This window comes from Gossypium arboreum, chromosome 8 (genome assembly GCF_025698485.1).
Source record: "Gossypium arboreum isolate Shixiya-1 chromosome 8, ASM2569848v2, whole genome shotgun sequence".
Lineage (NCBI taxonomy): Eukaryota > Viridiplantae > Streptophyta > Magnoliopsida > Malvales > Malvaceae > Gossypium > Gossypium arboreum.
In genome coordinates, this window is record NC_069077.1 from 58,456,577 (window position 1) to 58,483,913 (window position 27,337).

Here is a 27,337-nt window from a genome sequence, read left to right on the forward strand (position 1 = left end):
TAGTTGATTTTGGTGAGTCCTTGGTTGAATGATAATTGTGTGTATTGTGTGAATTATTATGGTGAAGCTTTGGAATCATTAGGACATTCTACGAGCAAAGTGAAATGTAATAGCCCATTTTTCAATAGTGTTGGAAATAGTAGTTTTGGGACCACAAATCTGACGTGTCGGTTCATAAATATTTATTAGTTTAAAATTTTACGAGGTCATTAGTATCATATTAAATTCTAGTTAAGAAATTTTATCATTTAGATAGTTAATTAAGTAAAATGGCTGAATCGTAAAAGTTATAAAAGTAGAGTTTACTAATTTAAGAGGGCTAAATGAATAAACTAGCCAATTGAAGATTTAATGGGTGGATCAACATGGTTATTTATTTAAATGGATAAGTTTAATTAAAGTTAATTGTGATTAATTAATGTTTAATTAAGAATTTTGAAATATTTACAAAATAACCTAGGTATATATATATATTAAATGAAAGAAAAGAAAAAGAATAATTTAGCTTATTTCTTCACCTTCTCCACGGCATAAGGAGATAAAAAAAATTTAAGGTTTCATGATTTTATTTTAAAGCTTCAATTGGTAAGTGTTTTGATGCTCGTTTTTAGTAATTTTTATGTTTTTGAGCTCGTATTAGCTTAATTTAGCTAGCTCGATAATTAATTTGCAAAACTATTTATTAATGAACGAATGATCTATGTTATGTGAACATTCTAATATGTATGGTAATTCTCCGTAACCCTATTCTGGCGACGAAAATGGGATATGAGTGTTACATTAAATAGTTTAGTCGGCTCTTAGACTGAACATACTATATTAAAGCTTAGAAATTACATGCCATATAAACCTATGATAGTGTGAATTTCGACTGATTCGATCTAACCCTTAATTTTTTGTCGATTATTAAAGATGTCTGATAATGAATGAGGTGAGACTAATGAAATGAATAGTAACATCTCGACTACTGATTCGAGTGTGAGTCAGAGTATGTCGATTTCATGGATGGCTAAAAATGAAGTAAAAAATATGTTCTTTGGCTTAATTGGATAGTGGTTGTCTGAATTCATGAGAAATAATTTGATGGTTCAGCAATTTTTACCCTCTGTTGCAGATCTTGCAATACCTCCTACGGTACATCCTGCTGTACCTCCAGTAGTACCTCCACCTCTGGTAACACGTTCTGTTGTACCTCTACCCTCTCCGACAGTTGAATTGAGATGTCGTATTCCTGTGGATAAAGTAAGAAAGTATGGGGGTAAAGAGTTTAGAGGCAGAACAGAAGATGATCTGTCTAGAGGTAAATACTGGCTAGAAAACACTTAAAGAATTTTTGATGAAATAGCTTGTCCACCAAAAGATTATCTGATATGTGTGATATCATTGTTGAAAGATGAGGCTTATAGTTAGTGGTCTACGTTGACGACAGTTGTACCCAGAGACAACATTAATTGGGAATTCTTCCAAACAGAGTTTAAAATGAAGTACATCAGTAAGAGGTATCTGGACCTTAAAAAGAAAGAATTTTTATAACTGAGACAAGGAAACAAGTTAGTGGCTGATTATAAAGGAGAGTTTGTATATCTCAACAAGTATACTCAGGAAATTGTACCAACAGAGGATGAGATGTGCATCCGTTTTGAAGATAGGTTGAATGATGAGATTAAAATGATGATTGGTAGCACAGAGATACAATAGTTTGTAGTTCTGATCGAACACGGAAAATGGAAGAAATTTACAACCACAAGAGACAGAGAAAAAAGATAGCTCGGGAACTTAGCAAAAGAAATCCTTCCAGAAAATTTTCTGCACCTCCATCAAAGAAAATGAAATAAGAAGATAAATGTGTTATTGCATTATATGGGTATTCGAATAAAAGAATATCACGATAGCCTAAGTCAAAATTTCAAAATTGGCCTACTGATAGTGTGGCTAGTGTCTGAAATGCTCCAAAGCAGACATGTGAACACTGTAGGAGATTTCATCCAAGTGAGTGTAAACTTAAGGCGGGCACATGTTTCAGGTGCGGGGCAACTGATCATTTTGTGCAAAACTATCCGAAAGCACAGGAAGGAAAAGATGACCGATGTGTAAAAGCCTCGACCACGGCGTAAAAAGGTAGACACCCTGGCCAGGGACTGCTAGATCTGAAGTTCGAGCACTTGCACGGACATATGCTATTCGAGCCAGAGAAGAGGATACCACCCCTGATGTTGTTACTAGTATATTTTATCTTTTTGATGTTACTATATATGCTTTAATTGGTCCTATTTCGATTCATCCCTACATTTGCACTACATTGACAACTGATAAAAATTTACCTGTTGAGTCAACTGAGTTTTATGTTCAAGTTACTAACCCATTGGGTCACAGTGTGATAGTAAATCTAGTATGTCATAAGTGTCCACTGAAAGTATAGGGCTGTAAGTTTTTCGCCGACCTGATGCTGTTACCTTTCTATGAGTTTGATGTAATACTGGGCATAGACTGGTTATCATTACATGATGCGATGGTTAATTGTAGACAAAAATCGATTGATTGAGATGCCCATCAGGTAAAATGATTATAGTTGTGTCTGGCAGATTGAGTAGTGGTACCAAAGTTATTTCAGCCATGTCTGCGCAGAAGATGATTCGTAAGGGCTACAAGGCGTTTGGCTTACATACTGGATACTTGAGATTCTGGATCGAGGTTGGAATAGGTACCTGCTGTTAATAAATTTAAAGATCTGTTTCTTAAAAATTATTGGGTTTGCCACCAGAAAGGGAAGTGGAATTTGTCATCGATCTAATACTCGAGATTGCACCAATATCGATTCAACCGTATAGAATAGCTCTGACTGAGCTAGAAGAACTTAAAGCACATTTACAAGAATTACTAGATAGAGGTTTCATCCGACCGAGTGTATCTCCTTGAGGTGTACCAGTACTGTTTGTGAAAAAGAAGGAAGGTTCATTGAGATTGTGTATAGACTACAGACAGCTGAACAATATAACAATAAAGAATAAATATCTATTGCCTCGTATTGATGAACTATTCGATAAGTTGAAAGATGCAACTGCATTTTCAAAAGATAGATCTTAGATCTGGATATTATCAGATGTGGGTAAAAGATTGTGATGTGCCAAAGACTACATTTCAGACTCGATATGGACACTATGAATTATTGGTAATGCCTTTTAAGTTGACTAACACCCTAGTGGCTTTTATGGATCTGATGAACATGGTTTTTCAGCTTTAATTGGATAGATTTGTGGTTGTGTTTATTGATGATATACTGATCTACTCCAAAATAGAGATAAAATATGCTCAACATCTGAGAATAGTACTACAGATTTTGCGTGAGAAGCAGTTGTATGCAAAATTTAGTAAATGTGAGTTCTTGTTGTTGGAAATTGGATTCTTTAGACATGTGGTTTCCGCGAAAGGTATACGTGTTGATCCTAGTAAGATCTCTGTCATAATTAATTGGAAAGCTCCTAAAACTATTTCTGAGGTACGTAGTTTTTTGGGACTCATAGGTTATTACCGACATTTTGTCAAGAACTTTTCTATAATAACTTCGCTGATGACCAAATTACTATAGAAGAATGTTCAGTTTGTTTAGTCAGATGAGTGTCAATATAGTTTTGATCAGTTAAAAAGAATGTTGATGGAAGCCCCAGTTTTGACATAGCCTAAGTCTGGAAAAGTATTTGTTGCTTATAGTGATGCTCCATTGAGTGGATTGGGATGTGTATTGATGCAAGCCAGAAAGGTAATAGCTTTTGCTTCTCGTTAGTTGAAACCTCATGAGAGGAATTAGCTGATGCATGATTTAGAGTTAGCCGCCATTGTTTTTTCTCTGAAGATTTGGCGCCATTATCACTACGGTGAAAAGTGTCACATATTCACCGATCATAAGAGTTTGAAGTACTTAATGATGCAGAAAGAACTAAATCTGAGACAATGATAGTGGTTAGAGCTATTGAAAGATTATGACCTTGTAATTAATTACCATCCTAGAAAGGCTAATGTAGTTACGGATGCTTTGAGTCTAAAATCATTATTGCTCTAAGGGCAATGAATACATATTTTATTTCTGGGAGGCAATGTTTCTATTATAGCTGAGCTGAGAGCTAGGCTTTTATTTCTTTAGTGGATTCGGGAGTTGCAAAAAGATGACTCAGAGTTATTGGCCAAACAAGAGCTAATCCAGAGTGATTCGACTGCAGGATTCACTATAAGTAAAAATGGTATTATGTATTTTTGTAACCTGTTGTGTGTTCTAGATAATCTCAAGTTAAAGTGGGATATTTTATCAGAAGCCCATAGCAGCACATACTCTATTCATCTGGATAGCACGAAGATGTTTAATGATTTGAAGAAAATGTATTGGTGGTCACGTATAAAACGTGAGATTTCTAAATTTGTGACTAAATGTTTGGTTTGCCAACAGGTAAAAGCCGAACATCAAGTACCATCAAGATTATTATAGTCTGTCACTATTCCCTAATAGAAATGGGAGCAAGTTACGATGGATTTTGTATTGGGGTTGCCAATAACACCGAGGAAAAAAGGCTTAATCTAGGTTATAGTTGACAGTCTAACAAAATCAGCCAATTTCATTCTGGTACGTACTGATTTTTCACTTGAGAAGTTAGCGAAGTTGTATGTATCTGATATTGTCAAACTATACAGAGTGTCATTATATATTATTTTTGAAAGAGATCCGAGATTCACCTTGAGATTTTGGGGTAAGCTTCACGAAACTCTAGGTACTAAACTTAATTTTAGCACTGCATATCATTTGCAGACAGATGGGTATTCTGAACGAGTGATACAAATTCTGGAAAACATGTTATTATGTTGTATACTTGAATTTGAGGGTAGCTGGGAAAGATATTTACCTTTGGTAGAATTTGTATACACTAACAGCTATCAATCTAGCATTAAAATGGCACGGTTCGAGGCTCTGTATGGAAAGAAATGTAGAACGCCACTCTATTGGTCTAAATTGAGTGAATCCAAGTTGGTTGGTATTGATTTGATACGAGAGACGGAAGATAAAGTTTGAATAATTTGAGATTGTTTGAAAGCAGCGTCTAATCGTCATAAATCATATATTGATCTGAAAAGAAAGGATATAGAGTTTGCTGTTGGTGATCGAGTGTTTCTGAAAGTTTCACCATGGAAGAAGGAACTTCGATTTGGCCAAAAGGGAAAATTGAGTCCAAGATTTATTGGGCCATATGAGGTTACAGAGAGGATTGGCCCTATCACTTACAGGTTGGCTATACCCCCAGAACTTGAAAAGATTCACAATGTTTTTCATGTTTTGATACTGAGACGGTACAGGTCAGATCCTTCACGTGTAATTACTCCCTGTGAGATTGAGATACAACCAGATTTATCGTATTTGGAAAAACCAACAAGGGTTTTAGCACATGAAGTAAAAGAACTTTGAAATAAAATAGTACCGTTAGTAAAAATCTTATAGAATCGTCACGGGATAGAAGAGGCTACTTGGGAGACTGAAGACTTGATGAGATCACAGTATTCAAATCTGTTCACTAGTAAGAAATTTTGGGACGAAATTTCCTAAAGGGGGGAGAGTTGTAACAGCCCATTTTTCAGTGGTGTCGGAAATAATGGTTTTAGGACTACAAATCTGATATGTCGATTTGTAAATTTTATTAGTTTAAAAATTTACGAGGTCATTAGTATCGTATTAAATTCTGTTACGAAATTTTATCGTTTAGATAGTTAATTAAGTAAAAAGAACTGAATCGTAAAAGCTATAAAAGTAGAGTTTACTAATTTAAGAGGGCTAAATGAATAAATTAGCCAATAAATATTTAATGAGTGGATTAACAAGGTTATTTATTTAAATGGATAGGTTTAATTAAAGTTAATTGTGATTAATTAATGTTTAATTAGAACTTTGAAATATTTGCAAAATAACGTAAGTATATATATTAAATTAAAGAAAAGAAAAGAATAATTTAGCTTATTTCTTCATTTTCTCCACTGCACAAGAAGAAAAAAAATTTAGGGTTTCATACTTTTATTTTAAAGCTTCAATTGGTAAGTGTTTTGATGCTAGTTTTTAGTAATTTTTATTTTTTTTGAGCTCGCATTAGCTTAATTTAGCTAGCCCAAGGATTAATTTACAAAACTATTAAATGTTTAAGTGTTAAAATTTCAAGGATTTAAAGTGAAATAATAACAAGTAAAGGCTGATGTAGTAATGATTATCAACCGACTATATTGGGTTTCTAGGAAAATTAGGTTAATTGCATGATTAAAGCTTGAGGACTAAATTGAATAAAAAAAATGGAAAGTTTAGGGTAATTTTGTAAAATGTCAAAAGAGACTTAATTGCATAAATGACTTAAAATTTCTGTTGATTTAGTTAATTTAATGAAATTATTATTTTAGATCACGAACGTGTTGATAACCGAGGAAAAGACAAGTTCGTATTTCTAATTTTTATAATTAGTGTTTCTTTCCATACATTCTCTATATTTGAGATATGGAATTTCTAAGCATACTTGATCAATTGAAAATTGGTGATACAAATAGTTAAGATGATTCGGCCTTGGGCTGGGACGTGAAATTATTAAATGATTAAATATTATGTTTTGATGATATAGACCGGTTCAATGGTTGAGAATCCTGCATAAGTTACGGATTTTCGATAGCTTGTGTGGGTAGCATTGAGAACTAATGAAACGACTAAATGCTCTGTTCTAATGAATGAACTGTAGTGATGGCTGAGGTCCTCCATACGTTGCAGACCCTCGTCAGCTTGTGTAAGCAGTATTGCGAAACAGTCAATATTCTAGAAACTAGCTCGAATGAGTGATACTTTGCATTTCTAAAATGACGAGCTAATGACATCTAAGAAAGTTGATTTAATGAAACGTGTAGTTCTTACCTATGGTGGATTGTGAACAACAAGGAATTACCTTATTTGTTATTCATTTGTGTTGTTAAGTTAACTTATGGTAAGCTCTATCGTTATTTTTACGAACTTACTAAGCTTCAAGTAAGCTTACCTTTATTTGTCCTTTGTTTTTTAGATTTCATTTTGCGGTGGGAAGATCAGATCAAGCTCAAAGAAACACACTATCTCAATGACTCTTTTGGTTGATTTTGGATAACTTGGTTATATGGCATATAATAGGGATATTGAGTATATCTGTAATTGTATATGTGTAATGATTGTGTGTCTTGATTGCTATAGATTTGTGGTCTAAGTTAAGTACATTTTGAGTAGCATGAGTTGTATTGGGTTGTGGCATATGCAAAAGTGTGAATGAGTATGGAAATTAGTATGGTTTGTTCATGAATGAGTAGCTACTTTGGTTGGGAAAGCAAGATTATGAATGTGCTTTGTGGCTTATATGTTCAAATTAAGAAATGAATTGTTTATGTGTTCGAGTCGTGGTGTCATTGATGGCACATTAGTTTGGCACATAGGCTATTTGCTTTATCATGTTTTGAACATATTTGATTGAATTTGAAGATTTCTATGCATATGCTTTGATAAGTCCAGGTATATAAATATTTAGGTCTGAAAAAAGGTAAAATTTTAGGTCAATTAAGGTTGCACACGACTTGGACACAGTCTATCACACGGGCAAATCACGTGGGCGTGTTAGGTGCAGGGTACACACGGGCTGAGACACGGGCGTGTGGCCCAAGTTAGTGAGTTACACAGTTTGGCACACAATTGGGTACATGGGCGTGGGGAATGGCTACACGGCCTTGTGACCCCCTATAGGTAAAATTTTTCAATTTTGTCCTTAATATTCTTATTTGTCGATTTGGTCCTTGTTTGTTCGTAAGCCTATTTAGGGCATCGAAGGCCTGATTTAAAGCCCATTCAAGTATGTTTTAGTTCGAAATGTGTCATATTTATTAGTAGGGAATTTAATTGATGAACGAATGATCTATATTATGTGAACATTTTGATATGTACGATAACTTTTCATAACCCTATTCTGACGATAGAAACGAGATTTGAGTGTTACACGAAAGGCAAGGAAAAAGCTAGTTTAACCTTTCAGCAACAAGGTGAAAGCACGAACAGTGAGTGTTTGAATCGCTGCTTGTGGACACGATTCATAGTGTTAATTGGGAGCTTAAGAGTAGCCTAAATCCCTACTCTAAGTTCAGAATGAAAATTTTATTATACCTTTTGTTTATTTTGTGTGACATGCAGTATGTGATTTGGATTGTGAAATATGATATGTGACACATGCTAGAGATAGTATTTGTGTAATATGTTGGGCATGATTTGCATGCCAAATGACAGTAATTATGATGAGCTAATAATGCAAATATGCAGTGAATGTGTGCAAAAAATCAGTGAGAAAATATGTGATTTAATTGTGGATATTTTGGCTTTGTAATCTTTGAGATCATTGGATATAGTTAGCATGCCATAGGATTGTGAGTACTCACCTATATGTTGTGTTTTGGGGGTGTTAAGGCCTAAGATAGATTTTGAGAGATAAGGTAATGTGAGCTCGAATTGATTCATTGAGATATTTTGGTGTGTTGGAGAGTGTTAGCTATGTATTACGCTTTTGGGATAAGTTCAACTCTACGAGTCATTTGGTGTGTTGGAGATTCATGTATCCATTGTATGGTAATAGAGCTCACTATTATGTTTCATAGCCTCAAGTGCCAAACTATCATTAAATATAATTTCATAAAATTGCGATATTATGATATGTGATGTATGCATGAACATGTTGAAAAATGAGTTAAATGTGATGATCAGTAATAGTTGAATATGTTAATATATTCTCTTAATATAATGCATATGTAGCTGTGCTTTGATTGTTTTTGGTTAACGTATGAATACGTGTTTATTTGATGGATATTCTAATAATTCATTGAGCTTGTTTAAGCTCACCCACTCCTTTTAAAACATTTGCAGACCGTTAGCGTTATGGTGTGAACGGTGCAGAAAGTTGCTAAGGGAGTGATCCAAGTTGAATAACATTTGAATAGGTGATTTATAACTATTATTGTTAACTGTGGGAATAAGGCAATATGGTAGATTTGTTGGTTGATTTTTTCCCATGATGTCTTAGATGATTGCTTAGTTTTATTTGTGACAGCCCTAAAGTGACCCTAGTCGGAAAGCGGTTTTGGGACCGCTAAACCGAGTCACCAAATTATTTGAATATGATATTTATTGTCTAAAATATGTGAATATAAATGTGTGAAAGTTTTAAGCTTCGATTTAGTAAATTGCATGTGAATTTAGTCAATAGGACTTATGTGTGACACTTTTGAAATGTGATAGATCAAAACATAAGGATCTATTAGTGCATGTAAGAAAAAGGGGGGACTTGCATGTCAATTTCCCCCCCATTTAGTAGTGGCCGGCCATGACAAATAGGGTGGACAAGGTGTGATGGGCAAAACATGTCATAGACATGTTATGTTGGTGCATCATGGGAGGAACAACAAAATAAAAAGTTAGTAATAAAGAAATGGAAAAGGAAAATGATGAAAGAAAAAAAAGGATCATCATTCATGTTCTTGCTAGCGAATCTAAAGAAAAAAAAGGGAACAAGAGCATTCGGTGATGAAAACAAGTTGTGTCCTTTGATTCTTCTTGGCGAATTGAAAGGAGGAAGAAAGGAGTGAAGCAATCGGCCATCTTAGGTCAATATTAAGGTAAGGTGTTCATATTAGTTCTTGAAATTTTAGTTAATCTTGAGTGAGATATCAAGTTATTTTTTGTAACCCATGATGAAATTTTGATTTTGGATTGAGTAAGGTTTTTGACTATGGTAGTTAATAATGGTGAGTTTTGTTGTTTCATGTTAAAGTTAGGTGAATGATGATGGATGAGTGTTTGAACCATAAAAGAATTCGCTACCTTGTTATGAACTAGGGCGAATGTGAGTTGGTTGTGGTTGAATATTGCATGCTTGGTAGAATGGTGGATGAAAGTGCGAATGTGGTCTTTGGTTTGGCATGAAGTGATAAATAAAGGTTTAAAAGATAGCTTAAGTTAATTGATACTCACTAATGAGTTCGAATGGAAGCTTTGTTAAGTGGGAAATGAGTGGTAGAGAGAGAATTATGGACTATTGCCGAATGTATGTTGGATTGATAGAGACTCCAAATTGATTTTATGTGTGTATGCATGACCGAATATAATCGGCCACATGAGTAAAGAAATGGGTTATTTGATATGTGGTAAAAGTTAAGTGTTAAACGAAATGGAAATGAAATCATATTGGAATATGTATACTCGACCACATGAATGAGTACATAGGTTGATGTGTATGTTCGGCCATAGGTAAACATATTGATGGCTTTATCTTGACTTAGAAAATTCGGCTAAGGTGAATATTGGCTAATATGTTGAGTTGATTCATGATTTCATATGTATGTGACTTTAGTGTCTAATGTATATATATGAGCTAAGTACCTTGAGTTCCTCTTTTGATGCTCAAATGATTAAATCAATTTATTTGTTAAATTAAGCTCAAGAGCAAAGGGGAACTAAATCCGATAAAGGGAAGGAAAAAGTGGTCGAATAGCCATCGAAATCTTTCGACAATATCCGAGGTAAGTTTTCGAGCAATGAGACTTAGTTTATGATTTGATTAAGTCATAATGTATGTGCATAGAGATCATGTTATAAAGCAAACTAAACCATGCTGTTTGTATGTGGCTAGTGAGCGAAATGGGAATGCTTATACGTGACTTGTGTTTGAACTCTAATTATGAAAATGAAATTAGATGTGTCATGATTTATTGATATGTGCATGAATGTTCGGATGATAACCGGCTAAGTCCCGAGAGCATTTGAGCTAGTGGCTAATTCGGGCTAAGTCCCAAGGCATTCGTATGAAGCTACTATATCCGGCTAAGTCCCGAAGGCGTTCTGCTGAGCTATTATATCTGGCTAAGTCCCGAAGGCATTTGTGCGAGTTATTATACCGGGCTAAGTCCCGAAGGCATTTGTGCAAGTTACTATAACCGGGTTAAGTCCCGAAGGCATTTGAGCTAGTGGCTATATCCGGCTAAACTCCGAAGGTACTTGGTTTGAGAACGAGTGATCTTGCTGTAATAATTTAAATTGATACGCTCGTAAAACCCAACGATGAGGTACGTTTAGATATACATTAGGGTGGTGATTCCGTTTAAATAATATTCGCCAAGAAATTAATGAGCTTCCGGCCTTGGCTAAGTTGATCTTTTGTGTATGAATATAAGGGTTGGTAATGTGAAGTAAGTATGATATTGAGAATTTGTGCATATGAGATTATCCGTTTAGCCATATGAATGCTATACTTTGGTTGTGTCTAATTTCATGGCTCAAAGTTACTAAGCATTAAATGCTTACTCCGTTTCTTTGATTCTCTGTTTTATAGATTTTGGGTTCGTCAGCTATCGGACTCGGGATTGTTGAAGTCGAAGTCGTCCATACTATCAAAGCCCCTTTTTGGTACACTTTTGGTTGAACTTTGAAATGGCATGTATAGGACTACCCGTTTTGTTGTTGGTCATGGACCCTTTGGTTTCGTATAAATTTGGATAGCCATGCGAAAATGGCTTATATACACTTTGAGCTTAGTATTATAATCGTCTTGTATGATGTTCATTAAGAGGTATGGAAATGTTTGGGAACGATTAGCCGTTGGAATGGTTAATCATGATCATATTTTGTGCTATATATGCTAAAGGGCTAGTTGAATCATGAAAACTATGTAATAGGTAAAGTCTACCTTAAAAATAGATGCTGATAGCAGCAGTGACGTGAATGTGAAAAATCACTAAAAATAGTAGGAATGGAATTAAATAGTGAATAAATTATGTAATCGAACCTTGATGAATCTATTTTCATAGGAAAGTAACGAAACGATCATATGAGCAGTATATTATGAGATATTTAAGTTTTCGTGGAACAGGGCCAGAGCGATTTCTGGATCCCCTGATCTGACTTTGGAAATTCATTATAAATTAACCAGAGATAATTAGAAGTCATGCCATATATGTATAGATTCCTTTTTGAGTCTAGTTTCTATAGAAACAAACGGTATCAGTATTGAAGTCCTGTACAGGGAGATATCCAAGTCGTAGTGTGTGAAGGTCAGAGTAGTCAAACCCTGAAACAGGGGAGACTTTAACTAATAAACTGTACTAATTGGCTAGACCAAAAATTCTAGAAAAAAATTTGTAGATGGATATATGAGTCTAGTTTCAGGAAAAATTTACGAAACTGGTTTTCGAGTTTTGAAACTCAAGATATGATTTTTAAGGAGACAGTGATGCAGTAACCAGCTTGTCTGAAAATTTTTATATGGACTGTGAAAATAAGTGAATTTAGTTTGTGAACCCCTCGTGTCCGACTCCGGTAACGGTCTCGGGTACGGGGTGTTACATTATTACTCGTAGAAATTATGGACGTTTGAAACTAGTACTTTGATTTGTTTAGCTTAAATTAATGATGACTTTTTGAACTGCTAGTTCTGATATTTTTGATGATTAGATTATGAGATTATAAGTGCATGATGACTTAGTAAGTGTACGGTTGAGTTGAATGCCTTGTTTCGATGGTACTTTTGCTATCTGATGCAAAGGTATCGATAATCGGGCATTAGTATCGATACCTCCATGATATTACGATTGTGCAGAAAGTTAGTAACTCAATTTGGTATCTATACCATGTCTCGAGTATCGATACTCAGGGTAGAATTACTGATACTTTTTGATAGGGTATTGATAGTTTGCTGGTTTGAATTTTTGCAGAGAAACAAAATGTTGATTTGGTATTGATTTTCTAAGTGGTATTGATACCATCTATGAGAATTATCGATAGCATTGAATGAGTATCGATACCTACGCGATTTATTTTGAATTTTTGTTAAGTAGCCTTAAAGCATGTTTCTATTTTGTTATAAGCCCGTTTGATGTATGTCCAGCATGATTTAATGTCGCCTAGGATATTTATGACTTACAATATCTATAAATGTTCAAATTTGATGATGTTCGCATGCCAATGAGACGTTCTATAATATGTGATACTGTGATGGTAGTGTAGCGTCCTTTTACTTGCACTCGACAACTGGGTCAAGTATAAGGTGTTACAGCGCTTAAGCATGTTCAAAATTACATTCTCTCAATTATTGCAATAGCAATAATGTGAATTAAGCTAAAACTTAAACAAAGAAAGTAAATATAAATGGAAGATTATGAAAAAATCTTTCACAAACTTGCAGCATTTTTTTTTTAAATGCCAAAAGGTTTTTTGACCTATTTCGAGCCCCACTTTGGTAATATGGCTCCCGCTTGCAAAAATTTTTTGCGTTTCCAAAAGTGGAAGCCATACACTATTGGGTGAAGGCTATAGGCCCCATGAGCCACTCATAAAGTAGCAAACTTAAGCATTTATTTATTGCCTTTCCTCTTTCTGGAACAGGACAAAGGCCATATAGTTAACATATTTGGATCAACTTTAGGCCATATTATACCAGCATCATATAAGATCCGAAACTGGTAGTATTTTAATGAGTCTGCCTTTCCTGATAAGGCCTGATAAAACAGTGAGAGACTTTTAGGCCCATTTTCCATCTCACTTCTCTCCATATTATTGGTAAATATATAGAATTAGATATAGAAATATGCCCATGACTATTCATAAATCATATAGTAGTGAGTTGAGAGGTTTGGAGAGTAATGATGGGGTTTTATGTTGCTTGATTAACAACCAAGTGGTCTATCATTAACATTGCCACAGAAGCTAACTTAAATTGTTCTCCAAGACATTGAGGCTTAGTTTTATGTTTTAAGACTAAATGATATTATAGGAGAGAATGTGCAAAAACAAACATGTCTTGGATAATATTATTGCATTGTCTGAGAGAGAGCATGGCTGGCCTCCATTTTTTCGACTTTCCAAAGAACAGCATCATATTTTTATTGGTCATTATGGGACCCCCCTCATCTACTTTATACAACAGCATTGTTTTACTTTTTATCAAAATAGCCCTTCTAGGAGCTTCCCTTTTGAGTGCAAAGGTTGTAACTTTTACTCACTGTCATGAATCCAACAGGAAACGACTAGATATCGGAACTTGTTTCAACACACATGTGCACCACTTCAAGCACCGAAAGGAAACAAAAATCAGCAACATCTGTTGGTTCCAAACATAACATGAAATAAAAATAGCATTTAAGACAGTGAAATCGATGTCACCAAGAGAAGTTCCATGGAAGTTAAATAAGAACATGGTGTTGTTATTCCAGTATCATGTTATCTGCTCATTCATTCTTTTCCATGTTTCATCAGCCTCATTATCTCCGCCTGCAATTTTCCTTCTACAGTTCTTTAACAGCCTCCCAAAACACACTCAACTTCTGTTACCATGGAATCAATCCGATTCTCCATCTCCAAACTCTCATTGCCAATGGGCTGGAGTGTCTTGCTACTCCAAAAAGAGCTTTCAGGTCAGAGCCTTGAATCTATCAGGCTTCGGGCTGTCTGGTGTATTGAGCAACTCTGTTCCTCATCTTTGCCTCCACCAGCGTATGCTCTCCCTTGACCTCAGTGGCAACAGTTTCAGTGGTAATATACCTCAAATTCTGGGGAACTGCAGCCAACTAAATACCATTCTTCTCAATGATAACGGCTTTGAAGGATCAATCCCTCACCAAATTTTCATGTCAAAGTGGCTTAGGAAGATTGACTTGGGTTATAACTCACTCTCTGGTGGAATCCCCCCTGAGGTAAGTCTTTGCATCAATCTGGAATATATTGGTCTCTACAACAACTTTCTAAGTGGTGTGGTTCCGGGTGAAATGTTTTCTCTACCAAATCTGAAGTTCCTCTATTTAAACACAAATAACCTCACTGGTTCGGTACCTGATTTCCCACCTTCATGTACAATTCTTGATTTCTGGATTCACGAGAATGGATTTTCGGGTTCTTTGCCTCGTACCCTCGGAAACTGCTATAACCTTACAACATTTATAGCATCCTACAACAAATTCCAAGGGGTCATTCCACCAGAGACTTTTGAGGGGCTTTTGCAACTTGAAGTTCTCTATCTTGGTGAAAACAATGTGGAGGGCGAAATTCCGAACACTTTGTGGAGTTTGCAGAACTTGCAAGAACTTATTCTGTCAGGGAACAAGCTTAATGGAACTATTTCTGAGAGGATTGCTCAATGCAATCAGCTTGTGGCAATTGCACTTTCAGGAAATAATCTGGTTGGTCCCATTCCTCGGTCAATAGGAAATCTTACAGGTTTAGCTAATTTATTTATTTATAACAACAAACTTAATGGCTCATTACCTCCTGAGCTTGGAAACTGCACTTCACTTGTTGAACTCAGGCTTCAGCATAACTTCATTGGAGGAAGCATCCCTCCAGAAATTTGCAATCTCAAGAATCTTGAGGTTCTTTTTCTATTCAACAATCATATTGAAGGCCACATTCCACAAGAAATTGGCAGGATGAGAAACCTGGTACAGTTGGCTTTGTATAACAACAGTTTAACTGGTAGAATCCCATCTGAAATTGTTCACTTGAAGAAATTGAGATTCCTGTCCTTGGCTCAGAACGATCTAGTTGGGGAGGTTCAATTTGAGCTGAGCAAAAATTTCCCTGCTTTGGTTAGATTGGATTTATCAGGGAACCGACTTAATGGATCGATTCCTTCCAGAATATGTGCTGGCTATAATTTTTCAGTTTTGGCCCTCGCGAACAATCGTTTCAGTGGGAGCTTTCCTTCTGATATTGGGAAATGCTCATCTCTCAGAAGGGTGGTTCTTAGTAACAATAATCTTCAAGGGCATATACCAGCAGATTTGGAAGAGAACCCTGGAATTTTTTTCCTGGAAGTCCAAGGAAACTTGCTTGAAGGAAAGATTCCCCCAGTTTTTGGTCACTGGACCAATCTTTCAATGCTGGATTTCTCAAGGAATAGGCTCTTTGGCTCTATACCTCCAGAGCTTGGGAAGCTTGGGAATCTGCAAATTTTAAGGCTTTCTTCTAATAGACTTACAGGAAGCATTCCCTCAGAGTTGGGTCATTGTGAAAAGATGATCAAACTGGATTTGAAATCCAATTATCTGTCAGGAAGTATTCCACCAGAAATAATATCATTGCCCAACCTGCAAAACCTTCTGCTCCAAGAAAACAAACTCAGTGGACATATTCCCGATTCTTTTTCATCTCTCCAAAGTCTAATAGAATTGCAGCTTGGAGGTAACATGCTTGAAGATCCCATTCCATGCAGTTTGAGTAACCTTCACCATTTCAGTTCAGTTCTCAATTTAAGCAACAACAGGTACTCTGGTGAAATCCCTGCATGCCTTGGCAAACTAGACAAGCTACAGATTCTTGATCTCTCGAGCAACAGTTTCTCTGGTGAGATACCAGCAGATGTGAACAACATGATCTCCCTCTACTTTGTGAACATATCATTCAATCACCTAAGAGGAAAATTACCATCCGTTTGGATGAGGATCGTCGCTTCATATCCTGGATCTTTCGTTGGAAATCCAGAACTTTGCCTGCTGGGTGATGAAACTGGTAATTGTCGGGAAACTGAAAAAGGCAACAGCAGGGGAAGGGTGCTTGCTGGGATCGTTATTGCTGTGGTGGTCTCTGTGGCATTACTCTGTGCGATGATCTACACATTGGTGGTTAGACGCCTACAGAAGAAACATTCCATTGACCAAACTGTTCTCTACAAACGACAATCTAGAACTGAAGACCTACCTGAGAACTTAAAAATCGAAGATATTATTCGTGCTACAGAAGGATGGAGCGAAAAGTATATCATCGGGAGAGGCAAACATGGAACAGTTTACAGAACAGAAACTTCCAACTCTAGAAACCATTGGGCTGTCAAGAAAGTGAATTTGTCCAGCACAAACTTCAAACTTGAGATGAGAACTCTTGGCTTAATTAGGCATCGTAATATAATGAGAATGGCAGGTTATTGCATTAGGGACGGATATGGATTCATTGTCACTGAGTATATGCCTGGTGGAACACTTTTTGATGTGCTTCACCAGAGCCAACCCCGCCTGGTTTTAAACTGGGATACACGATATCGTGTTGCATTTGGTATAGCTCATGGTCTTTCCTACCTTCACCATGATTGTGTGCCTCAGATTATCCATAGAGACATCAAATCAGATAACATACTATTGGATTCTGAATTCGAACCAAGGATTGGAGACTTTGGAATGGCAAAGTTGGTCAGCGATGAGGATTCAAGCTCGACAAGGTCTGCAATTGTTGGAACATTGGGCTACATAGCACCAGGTTTGATCCATCGTTTTTCCCATTTATTTTAACCAGGAGACTGCTGCATACCCTTCCTACAAAAACCAATATCATGTATGACTTGTTTATGTCTCTTTTCAGAGAATGCATACTCCACGCGGTTGACAGAAAAATGTGATGTCTATAGCTATGGTGTAGTTCTGCTAGAGATGCTCTGCCGAAAATTGCCTGTAGACCCTAGCTTTGAGGATGGCCTAGATATTGTCTCGTGGACTAGAAGAAACCTAGAGGAAAATGAAGAATACATCTGCTTCCTTGATGAGGAGATCAGCCTTTGGACCGATGATGAACAACAAAGGGCCCTTGCATTGCTGGAACTGGCACTTCAATGCACTCAATCTATGGCTGATACAAGACCCTCCATGCGGGATGTGGTGGCATCTCTAATTAGGTTAAATGATAAGCATGAGAAATCTATAAACAACACATAAACGAAGGGATTTAGCTTTTACTGCAAATTATATACTTCTTTCCTTCATATTACCATTTGAGAAATCAAAGCACACAAAACAGTGTGGTGGTACGAGCAGACTGTAGCTGGTAACTCTGGCTGTAATCGAGAAGCTATTATCAATCAGAGCCAGACCAATCCAAAGTCCCAAACCCAAATATTAAATTGATTGCTCTGACCGAGTAAAGTTGTACAATTGATCGGTTTAATTAATAACAAAAAATTATCATTGATCGAATTAATCAAGTAGTTACCACAGTAATGACCAACTGCAGCTATACTTCGTGAGACTTATTGATCTTCGAGCGTTAAGTTTTTTCTATAAACCTTACTGATCAAGCACCTTAGCACGTAGGAACTATTCTCAAGAAGCTTTTTTTGGTTGATCTTCAACCATGAAATGTTCAGCCATCTGCTGCCAAGCAAACAAAAAAATACTCGCCTAAACATGCACATTTTCCTAGACAACATTTGTTTCAAGAAATTTTTTAGCTTCAAGAGCAATTACAACTATAATCCCTCCCTACATCTCAGCCTCGGAGGTGTTTGGTTTTAGTCAAGTTTGTCAGTGTAGGTTAGAGTTTAGAAGGTAGACATCCCAGTTATAAAATCATTGCCCCCAGCAGACTGACATTTCAAATCATATCAAACAACACATCCCTAGTGTTTCAACCCCCCCAAAAAAAAAAAAAAAAAACATAGGAAGTTCAACTAAAAACCAGGGCATTTGCTGCAATTACTTGCAAGCCTACAGGGGATGATTGCAAGCATTCAGGCTGAATGTTATGATTTCATCAATTCCGGCTTTTTATTATTTGTACTGTTCTCAATGAAGCATTTGTTTGCTAGGGTACGGTAAGGTTCTGTAACATGATAAAGCTAATGGAGTCAACAAGTAAATAATCGGCAAGATATGAAGCAGCAATTCACCAAGTACGGAAAAGTGAAGTAAACTACAATGAGTCTCTGAATTCACCTAGACTTAAATTTCAAATGCAATCACCGTTTCATACATTATTGAGAAACAGATTAACTGATGTAAATCATGTCAACCGGCTGAGTGTACCATCAATCCATACAAAAGTACATAATATTTCAACCACCATTACTCTTTTATAACGAGGGGAAAAACAAAAAAACATTACCGAGGAACCAATTGCATATTTAGGAAAAATCTATTTTTTTTTTCTGTCACGAAGGACCTATTCTGTTGCTTCCACATGTTGTGAAGTTTCACCCTGTTTCAAACTCTCCAGAGCAGAGATTCGCCTATCTAGGGGCTCATGAAGCCTTTTCACCTTGAAAAAAAGAGAAAAATGAAAAACATAAGCGCACAACTAAACCCTTGAAATGGCTGCTGCAGGTTAGAATCCATAAAGACATGCGCCTCTTGGGGAAAAATAAAAACAACAATAATAAATACTCATTTTGTAATTATTCTGTTCAGTGGAACATAGGTAACTGCCCATTCTACAACTTTTCTTTTGGTGGTTCATCATTTTCACAAGAAGAAATAGCAACTCATTGGAATAGATCTAATTGGGAGTCTCAAGCATTACAATCTTTTGGTATAAACATGCATCAGATTCAATTATCCCTTCTCTGTACCATCCTATTCCTTCGCAATATTTATCTTATATGCCTTTACTACCGAATAAATTACACCTATAGTTGGTATACTAGTACTTTTGTAAGGCACAACAAAGATCAACCATAGATCAAAAATGTCCAACAAGAAGCAGGGACACCACAAATGCACCCAGAAGAAAACAAAAAATGTGCTGAAAGTATATAAATAGGAATCAACAGGAAAATCCAACCAAAACAATAGGACTGTGGTAATTTCAAAAACTAATAGAAATATTAGAAGTAAAACAAATCCTGTTTACTCTAAAAGGTCTTCAAGGTAACATTTGAGACTTGCAATGTTAACTATGTATGCAGTACAGTTTTTACTAGGTTTTGTATCTGCCTTGTCAAAACCCCCAAAGCATCAAAATTGAGTCTTTCTAATCCAAGATAGCATACTTCTCTCCCCTTGGCCCTTACCAAATAACAACGACTCTTATATTAAGTTCTTAACCCGAGCCAGCTACAATTGGGCTAATTCAGACCGCAAAAGACAACCTTGAGAGATATCTTGTACCCTATCGCGTACTACCAGAACAAAGGAAAATCCACCATATTCTTTCATTTCCATAATAACCATCGACAATCTATATAATTATCAATCATCCAAGCAGCTACATATGCATTGCAATGCCTAATCCATATTTGAAATGCATAGTAAGCAAACATTAATCAGCAGCAGCACTGATCGCATAGAGCAAAAAAAGTCAAATAAAATATCTAAATTCAGTTTCCAACCATTCCTCTACTTATGGATTTCACTATACAAACTCGCAAATGAGCACAAAATATAAAGCCCAGAATTAGTCCAAAAATTTCATAAAGAAATTGAAAGCTGCCCTATGAGCTACGAAACAAAACAATGCGAAAAAGGAATAGGGGAGTACCTGTTGGGCAATGGATTCATGGGCGACTTTGTAATCCTTGTACAAGATATAGAGACCCAGAAAGGACGCTGTTGCTGCCCCCGTGAAGAATGAAGCCAATCTCACCCTCAATACGTACCCCATCGTTGTCTCGTCAATCTTTCTGCTCCCCTCTTTGTTCCTCCTTTTTTACGCTTTTTTCCTGCTTACAAAGAGGAAACTAATTTCAGGTAAGCAACATAATGGGAATCGACCTCAGGCAAGCCTCTAATGACGTAACGCTGTCGTTTCGAAAACTCCTTGTACTATGTGTAGGTTGTTGTTACTCAGTAAATTTTATTCCTAATTAAATACTGATAATTAGAATTGGTAAGTTAAAATTTACTGTTAATAGTAAATTATGAATTTAATATTTATTCACTCACTAATTTGACCATTTTTAATTCCTATGCTTTCAAATTTGAAATTTTAATTTTGATTAAACAGTAGCCATCAAATCCATCAACTAAAATAATGTAATTTAAAAAGAAATTATAAATTAATACAACATTACACATATGATAATATAATTGTTATATAAGATTTTGACAATAACAAAATTTAACCGTTATTGCTTGGATCATAACTAAAATCTTAAATTTGAAAAATAAAAAATAAAATGACCAAATTAAAATATAGAATCTAAATCAGTAACTCAACTGATATCAAATTTTAACTTTTTTAACACTATTTTTGCTTGAAAATTTGCAGCCTTCAGTTTTTACATAATTTTAATTATTTATTACATTTTATTAAAATTTTAATATATTTATTAAAATAATTATAATATCTGAAATTATTTATTTATTAATTAAAATTTATTTTTAAAGATGATTTTTTATTAAATGAAATAATAAATCCATAAAATTGAAACTTAAGTCGAGTTCTTCAATAACAAGATTTCACTTTATTCAATTATAGAAATCTAAATTAACAAGTTATTTCTATCAATGTCTTTTTTACTTAAAAGATAAAAAAATGTAAAATATAACAAAAATAACTATAAAATACTTGAGAAAGAAGAGGTATTTTTATTCTTCTACAATTATAGTTAAAAATAAAATATTTTGTATAAGATTCTTGAAAATATTTAAATTTATTAATTTAAAAAATATATTATAAAGATGAATGTGTTAGGTCAAATTCTAAGTAAGATCCATACACTTTAATTTAACATAATATGATTACTTTACTTTTATAATATCAATAACTAAACCAAGTAGTTGACACACTCAACGATTTCAATTAAAATATTGAGGCAGAATTTTTCTTAGAAATTTCATTTTAACTTATCACAATGAATTTTTATACTAAAAAGAATTTTTTAAAAAAATTCTATCTGAAATAATTAAAATATTAACTATTCCAACTAACTAACCTCACCAAATTATGTTAAATATGAGCATAGTAGAAATGTACCATTATTAATAATGAAAAGAAACAGAGGAGCTGACACAGTCATGGTAAAGAACCCGTTAGGACATTTCCTTTAGATACAGTAGTATAGATTGCATTCTTTGCGGTTTTGATACTGTTTTATACAGCGAGAAAGTTAGTGTTTGCAACATGTGAATTATGACTATTATATTTATAATTACGGTTCTTTTTTGGATATTAATGGGCAAGATACAACATAAGGTTTGGGATATCAAAATAAAGAATATAGTCATTTGAGTTTGACAATTATATACTCCTACTAGTATTAAAAGTACTTGCTTTCCTAGCAAGTGACACTTATTTCCCTCGCCGAACACATGCTGCAATTGGTTATACGGAAATGTTCAAAACAATCGTACAATACGGAAATGTTCAAAACAATCGTACAATACTTAATTAAAGCATCAAGCAAAATACTTTTCTTGTTGGATACGGTACCTTAAATATAATATATTCGTTTGTACATTTATATATATTTTTAAATAGATTGGTTAATAAAATTATTCATGAATTAAATTAATATCATTTGTATAATGTTCTCATGTGATTTTTATATGTAAAGCAAAATAGAAACAACTATTAGTTTAATAGTTGTCAAATATTTAACTAATATTAAGCGATATTACGTGGTCGGATTGCAGTACGGAAAGATAATTTATATTAATAGATGAACATAAGCATGTCCTTAGTCTAATTGGAAATTAGCAAATTGATTGAAAGATTAATATGTCGTCTATCAAATCTAATTAGGGAGATGCTTTGTCTTGGGCAGTAGAGTAGATGATTCTCAGAAGATAGAGACATAGATGTGACTGACTAGATTGACAGTATATCGGACTAGACCCAAGCATAATAGATTTTGAATTTATTTATAGATTTATTCACTTTAACGTTCATAATGTCACATTCATAATGTTGAGAATATTGTTTACAAAATTTTGTTTGATGGAAGATTTTAATAAAATCAAGCTTACAAATATGAAATGAATGGATTAATATAAACTTTTGGTGAAAAAAAATGCAAAAGTATTTGAGAGTATTGTTATGTTTTTTAAAAAATGAATTGTGCCAATGGTGAACAAATTAATCGTTCCCTCCAACCATCATTTCAAAAAAGGAAAATTGCTTACATGACCTTCGGGAAATCACTCAATAAAGACTCATCTCGACCACAATCCTATTTTCTTGTTTTCTCACATTTACCTCTAGCAATTTTGCTATTCTTACAATCTAGTCTATAAATCTTAAATTCTAAATTTTAAATTCCAGCTAATAAACACATCTAGTTAATGATATTAACCTTCTAATGAACCACTAATTCACTATTCTGCCCATTCCTCGAAACCTTCCGGTTTGACTTCTCGATGTGGCTCTATTTAAAAAATCTGGATCAAAATTGAACATCCAAAAATGAGAATGTTACATTCATTCTTCTTTGTCTAATAAAAACTTGGTAGAGATATTATGATGGTAGAGTTCCCTTAAGAAAAAAGATAGTTTGGGGATGAGGTTTAGTTGATAGTTTGGGGATGAGGTTTAGTTTTTAGATCCAATTCCATTAAGAGTCTTGAAATTCTTTAATTGTGATAAGCCCTTTAATACGACATTTGGTAGAGCTCAAAGAGAAATTTCTATCATTGGAGAGTTTTGATCCGATTCTATCCACACCCTCTTGAGCAACTAAAGAAGGGGTAGCTTAATGGTGTTTTTGATAGATTGAGAAAATTTTAGAAAAATAGGTTATGAAAAACAATTTTTGTTACACAATGAAAATTTAAAATTTTTCATAAAACTTCACATTGATTGTGATATCTATAGTAATAAATTTCACCAAATTTAGTATTTGTGTTTCCAAGCTAGAAAGATTTTTCGAATCCTAGAGCTAGCGCCTAAATCCTTTTTGCTTTCAACCGAATGATCTTCTCCATTATCTCAAACCCTCGGATGCTTAGAGAGTGGGCTCTATTCAAGAATCGAACATAAGATGAACGCTAAGAATTTCTAGTAGGGAAAATCAACTTTCTTTAAAAAGTCCAAAACCAAAAAATTTAATATCACAAATTTGAATAATAATTGAAGGCAATCATAATCTCACAAAACTATAAATACTCATAAAAAATGGAATTTATTTGAGTTTAAAGACATAACCCAAATAAAATTTTTACTAAAATTTGGTAGAGTATCCTCATATATTTTCCTTATGATTTTCAACAGCCCCTAATCCCTTTATATAGGAAAAAATCACAAGAATTCTACTAGAATAAGAAAAGGAAAAAAATAATATTTTAATAAAAAGTTAGACCATGGTAGTGTACATATATATGTAAGACCATAGTTGGACTATGACATTCTAATGATAAGACCATAACTGGGTTATAGCACTATGGGCGTAAGACCATGGCAAGACCATGGCAGTGCACATGTAAGACCATAGTTAGACTATAGCATAATATGAAACATGTACCAGGGTTTCAATCGTCTTTATAGTGTTTATCAAATATGAAAAGGGATGGTTTTGACTATCGATTAAAGAAAATGGATGGTTTTGACCATCGATTAAAGAAAAGGGATGGTTTCGACCATCGTTTAGCATACTTGTGTGAGCTCCAGTAAGGGTTCTGATTGACTTCACTACGACAAATAGGGAAATGTATGATGTTCCAATGATCAAAGTATGAATATTTATGATTATGAAAGGTATGATTTAAGTGATGTTATGTTTATGTACCATATCTTACCATGTGATGATATTGCTAAGTTATGTGTTTAATCACTAGCTTGTGATTATGGTAAATGTTATGTTTATGTCTTTTGTGTTATGCAAATGAAATGGTAAGTGTTCAATATGAACCAAGACATGTGTGTATGAAACTTATTGAAATGGGCTACATAGAAAACATGATATGTTATGAAAGATGATAAATCCAATTGGATCATGCTCAAGTATAATAGTTATCTATGTTAAGTTCACATGAATTATATTAAATTATGCTAACATGTGTTGTTGTTGGTGCTTAGGCTTATGCCAAGTTTATGATTAAATTATATCATTTTAATATTAATGAAATACATTGAAACGATAAGTGCTCAATTGGTAACGTGCTTATGTCCATGAAAAGGTGGAATAAATCAGAGTATGTAATTTCTTATGCAATGGTTGATTATGTAGTTGATTCCAAAATAGCTATGTTTAAATGCACTAGACTGTAGTCATGGTTGATGTTATGCTTATAACTTGTGTGTTATGCATATGAAACAGGTGAGGAAAGATAATGAAATGTTAAATTCATAGTTGAAATGAAATTTGATGAAAAGGGAGTAATGACTTTGAATGATGTACTATATGTGAGAAATTTACATATGCCATGGATGAATATAACTATATCATGGATAAATACACTAAGCGAGGAATTGGTAATGTTGTTTTGGCTTATGATAAGCTTTGGGAACGGAATGAAAAGAGAGTAAATTGAAAAGTGTATAATCTTATAGAAAGGTTGTTGATTATCTATTAAATCCCATAAAATCCTATCACGTTATGAATGATAAATATATGCGACATTAATGAACTTACTCATTTGTGAGTTGTTGATCATATCAATTTATGAATCTTAAGGTATTGGCATAGATTTATGTTTATTATAAAAAGTTTATTATTGAAATAGAGTATTATGCTTAAAGTTTATACAAACTTACTAAACATACATTGCTTACGTAGGTATTTTCCTTTACTTTACAGATTATCGAAAGCTTGATCGGGTTGGAAGCTAGTCGAAAATCCATGACACTATCCATTAAATTTATCTGTAGATTTTGAGGTTTTAGTCGTGGTTATAATGGAATGTATAGGTGGACTATGTCCAATGTTTAATTGATGAGTTTGGCATGTATATTGTAACAGCCCATTTTTAGTCAAATCGAAATAGTGGTTTCGGGACCACAAATATAAGGTTAAAATAATTGTTTTATTATTATTTTAATGCTTTCAGTATGATATAATGTTGGGGTGAAAATTTCGTTAAGAAATTTTATCGTTTAATTGCTTAATTTGAGAAAAAGGACTAACTCACGTAAATTGCAAAAGTGTTGTTCTATTAACTAAAAGTGTCTATTAGCTATGGTTTATTAAAGTTAAGTCCTTATGTTATAATTAGACCAATATTAGTATGAGTGGACTTATATGGACACATTATTAGGTGTTTAAATGGTTTATTAGTAAGGTCAATTTAGTAATTTGGTTATTATCATAATAATAAATAAAACAAAACCAAATTAATGGTGGATATCATCTTCTCCACCGATTTTTGGTAGAGAATAAACACCATTTTAGGGCTACCATTCCGCTAGGGCATTTTTTCTCATTAAAGTGCGATTTTTGTCCCATTTTTAATGATTTCTATGTTTTTGAGATCGTTGCAGCTAGTACAAACTAGCCCAAGGACTAATTTGCAAATCTGTTAAAGATTTTGAATGATTCCATTGTTGAATACATGTGTATTTTGAAGTTTCTTTGTAGATTATGAATGGTTGTTGATAGTTAAGCAAGTTTTATAAAGTGAATTTTAGTGAAAATGCAAAATAGGAATTAAATTGAGAAATGTGTAAAGTTAGTGGTTAAAAGTGGGAATAAATGAAAATTATGGGCTGCTAGGGGCATTATGGTAATTTGGGTAGCATGGGTTAGTCTCTAATTTCATTAATTTGTAATTTTGTGAAATAAGGACTAAATTGTGAAAAATGTGAAATATGTGGGGCAAAAGTGTAAATGTGTTTTAAAGTATATTTTGGACTAAATTGAATGAATAAATGACTGAATAAGTTAATTTTGATTATAATTAGATCAAGAAAAGTGGAATACGGACTTGGATCGGGGAAAAGATAAAGTTATCGACTAATCGACTCGATTCGCTGTTTTAGCATTCGAGGTAAGTTCGTATGTATTATTAAGCATTGTAATAAATATGCTTTTAGTGCTTTTATATTACATAAATTGTGTATACGGGACTACAGTTATATTCAATGACAAATCGACTATTTGTGGCACTTGGTGTGCGATTCGACATAGCTTTGGCTATATATGGAACTTAGTGTGTGATTGGAGATAGCTTCGGCTATGTACGGCACTTAGTGTGCAAGATATCGAGTGTGGCACTTAGTGTGCAAGATATCCAGTATGGCACTTAGTGTGTGAGGCATTGTGTATTCAACGGCATTCCGTGTATGTATAAACTTGTTATGGATTGGTACAGGTATGTACATGTATATTATGAGCTTAAAATTGAAGAAGTTATAAAGTTTGTATATTTAAGCTTATGAATAAGTAGGTGAAAGGTTTGTTAGTAATCATAAATTACATAATATGTTTAGATTGATGAATGTTGTATTTGTGATTAGTTAAGTTATATCATACGAGCTTACTAAGCTTATTAGCTTACTTTGTGTATTTTTCCTGTGTTTTATAGTGATATCGAAGCTAGCTTAGATCCGGGGATCGTCAGAGACTTCATCTCACTATCGAACATTTATTTTGGTTCTTTTGAAGTTATGTATATATGGTATATGACATGTATAGGCTTGAGTCATTTTGAGTATGTT

At 34.2% G+C, this 27,337-nt stretch overlaps 2 protein-coding genes across 2 annotated transcripts; one reads left to right on the plus strand and one right to left on the minus strand.

The window, feature by feature from the left end:
* The first annotated feature begins 14,036 nt into the window (after window positions 1-14,036).
* Window positions 14,037-17,781, plus strand: LOC108472171 (leucine-rich repeat receptor-like protein kinase PEPR1). Its single transcript, XM_017773681.2, has 2 exons — window positions 14,037-17,299; window positions 17,402-17,781. The coding sequence occupies exons 1-2, from the start codon at window positions 14,212-14,214 to the stop codon at window positions 17,749-17,751; spliced, it is 3,438 nt and encodes a 1,145-aa protein (XP_017629170.1). The 5' UTR covers window positions 14,037-14,211; the 3' UTR covers window positions 17,752-17,781.
* Window positions 17,782-18,730: 949 nt separating this feature from the next.
* On the minus strand, window positions 18,731-20,557 carry LOC108481855 (uncharacterized). The gene is made up of 2 exons (XM_017784929.2): window positions 20,288-20,557; window positions 18,731-19,069 (listed from the first exon to the last, which is right to left on the minus strand). The coding sequence occupies exons 1-2, from the start codon at window positions 20,408-20,410 to the stop codon at window positions 18,974-18,976; spliced, it is 219 nt and encodes a 72-aa protein (XP_017640418.1). The 5' UTR covers window positions 20,411-20,557; the 3' UTR covers window positions 18,731-18,973.
* Between the last annotated feature and the right edge of the window lie 6,780 nt (window positions 20,558-27,337).

Bases quoted from the DNA above. Each gene is read 5' to 3' on its own strand.
- LOC108481855 (XM_017784929.2), bottom strand. From the start codon at position 20,410: ATGGGGTACGTATTGAGGGTGAGATTGGCTTCATTCTTCACGGGGGCA. The intron at 19,070-20,287 runs GTACTCCCCTAT...CTTTTTTTCAAG, and splicing joins ATGAATCCATTGCCCAACAG to GTGAAAAGGCTTCATGAGCC.
- LOC108472171 (XM_017773681.2), top strand. From the start codon at position 14,212: ATGTCACCAAGAGAAGTTCCATGGAAGTTAAATAAGAACATGGTGTTG. The intron at 17,300-17,401 runs GTTTGATCCATC...GTCTCTTTTCAG, and splicing joins ATTGGGCTACATAGCACCAG to AGAATGCATACTCCACGCGG.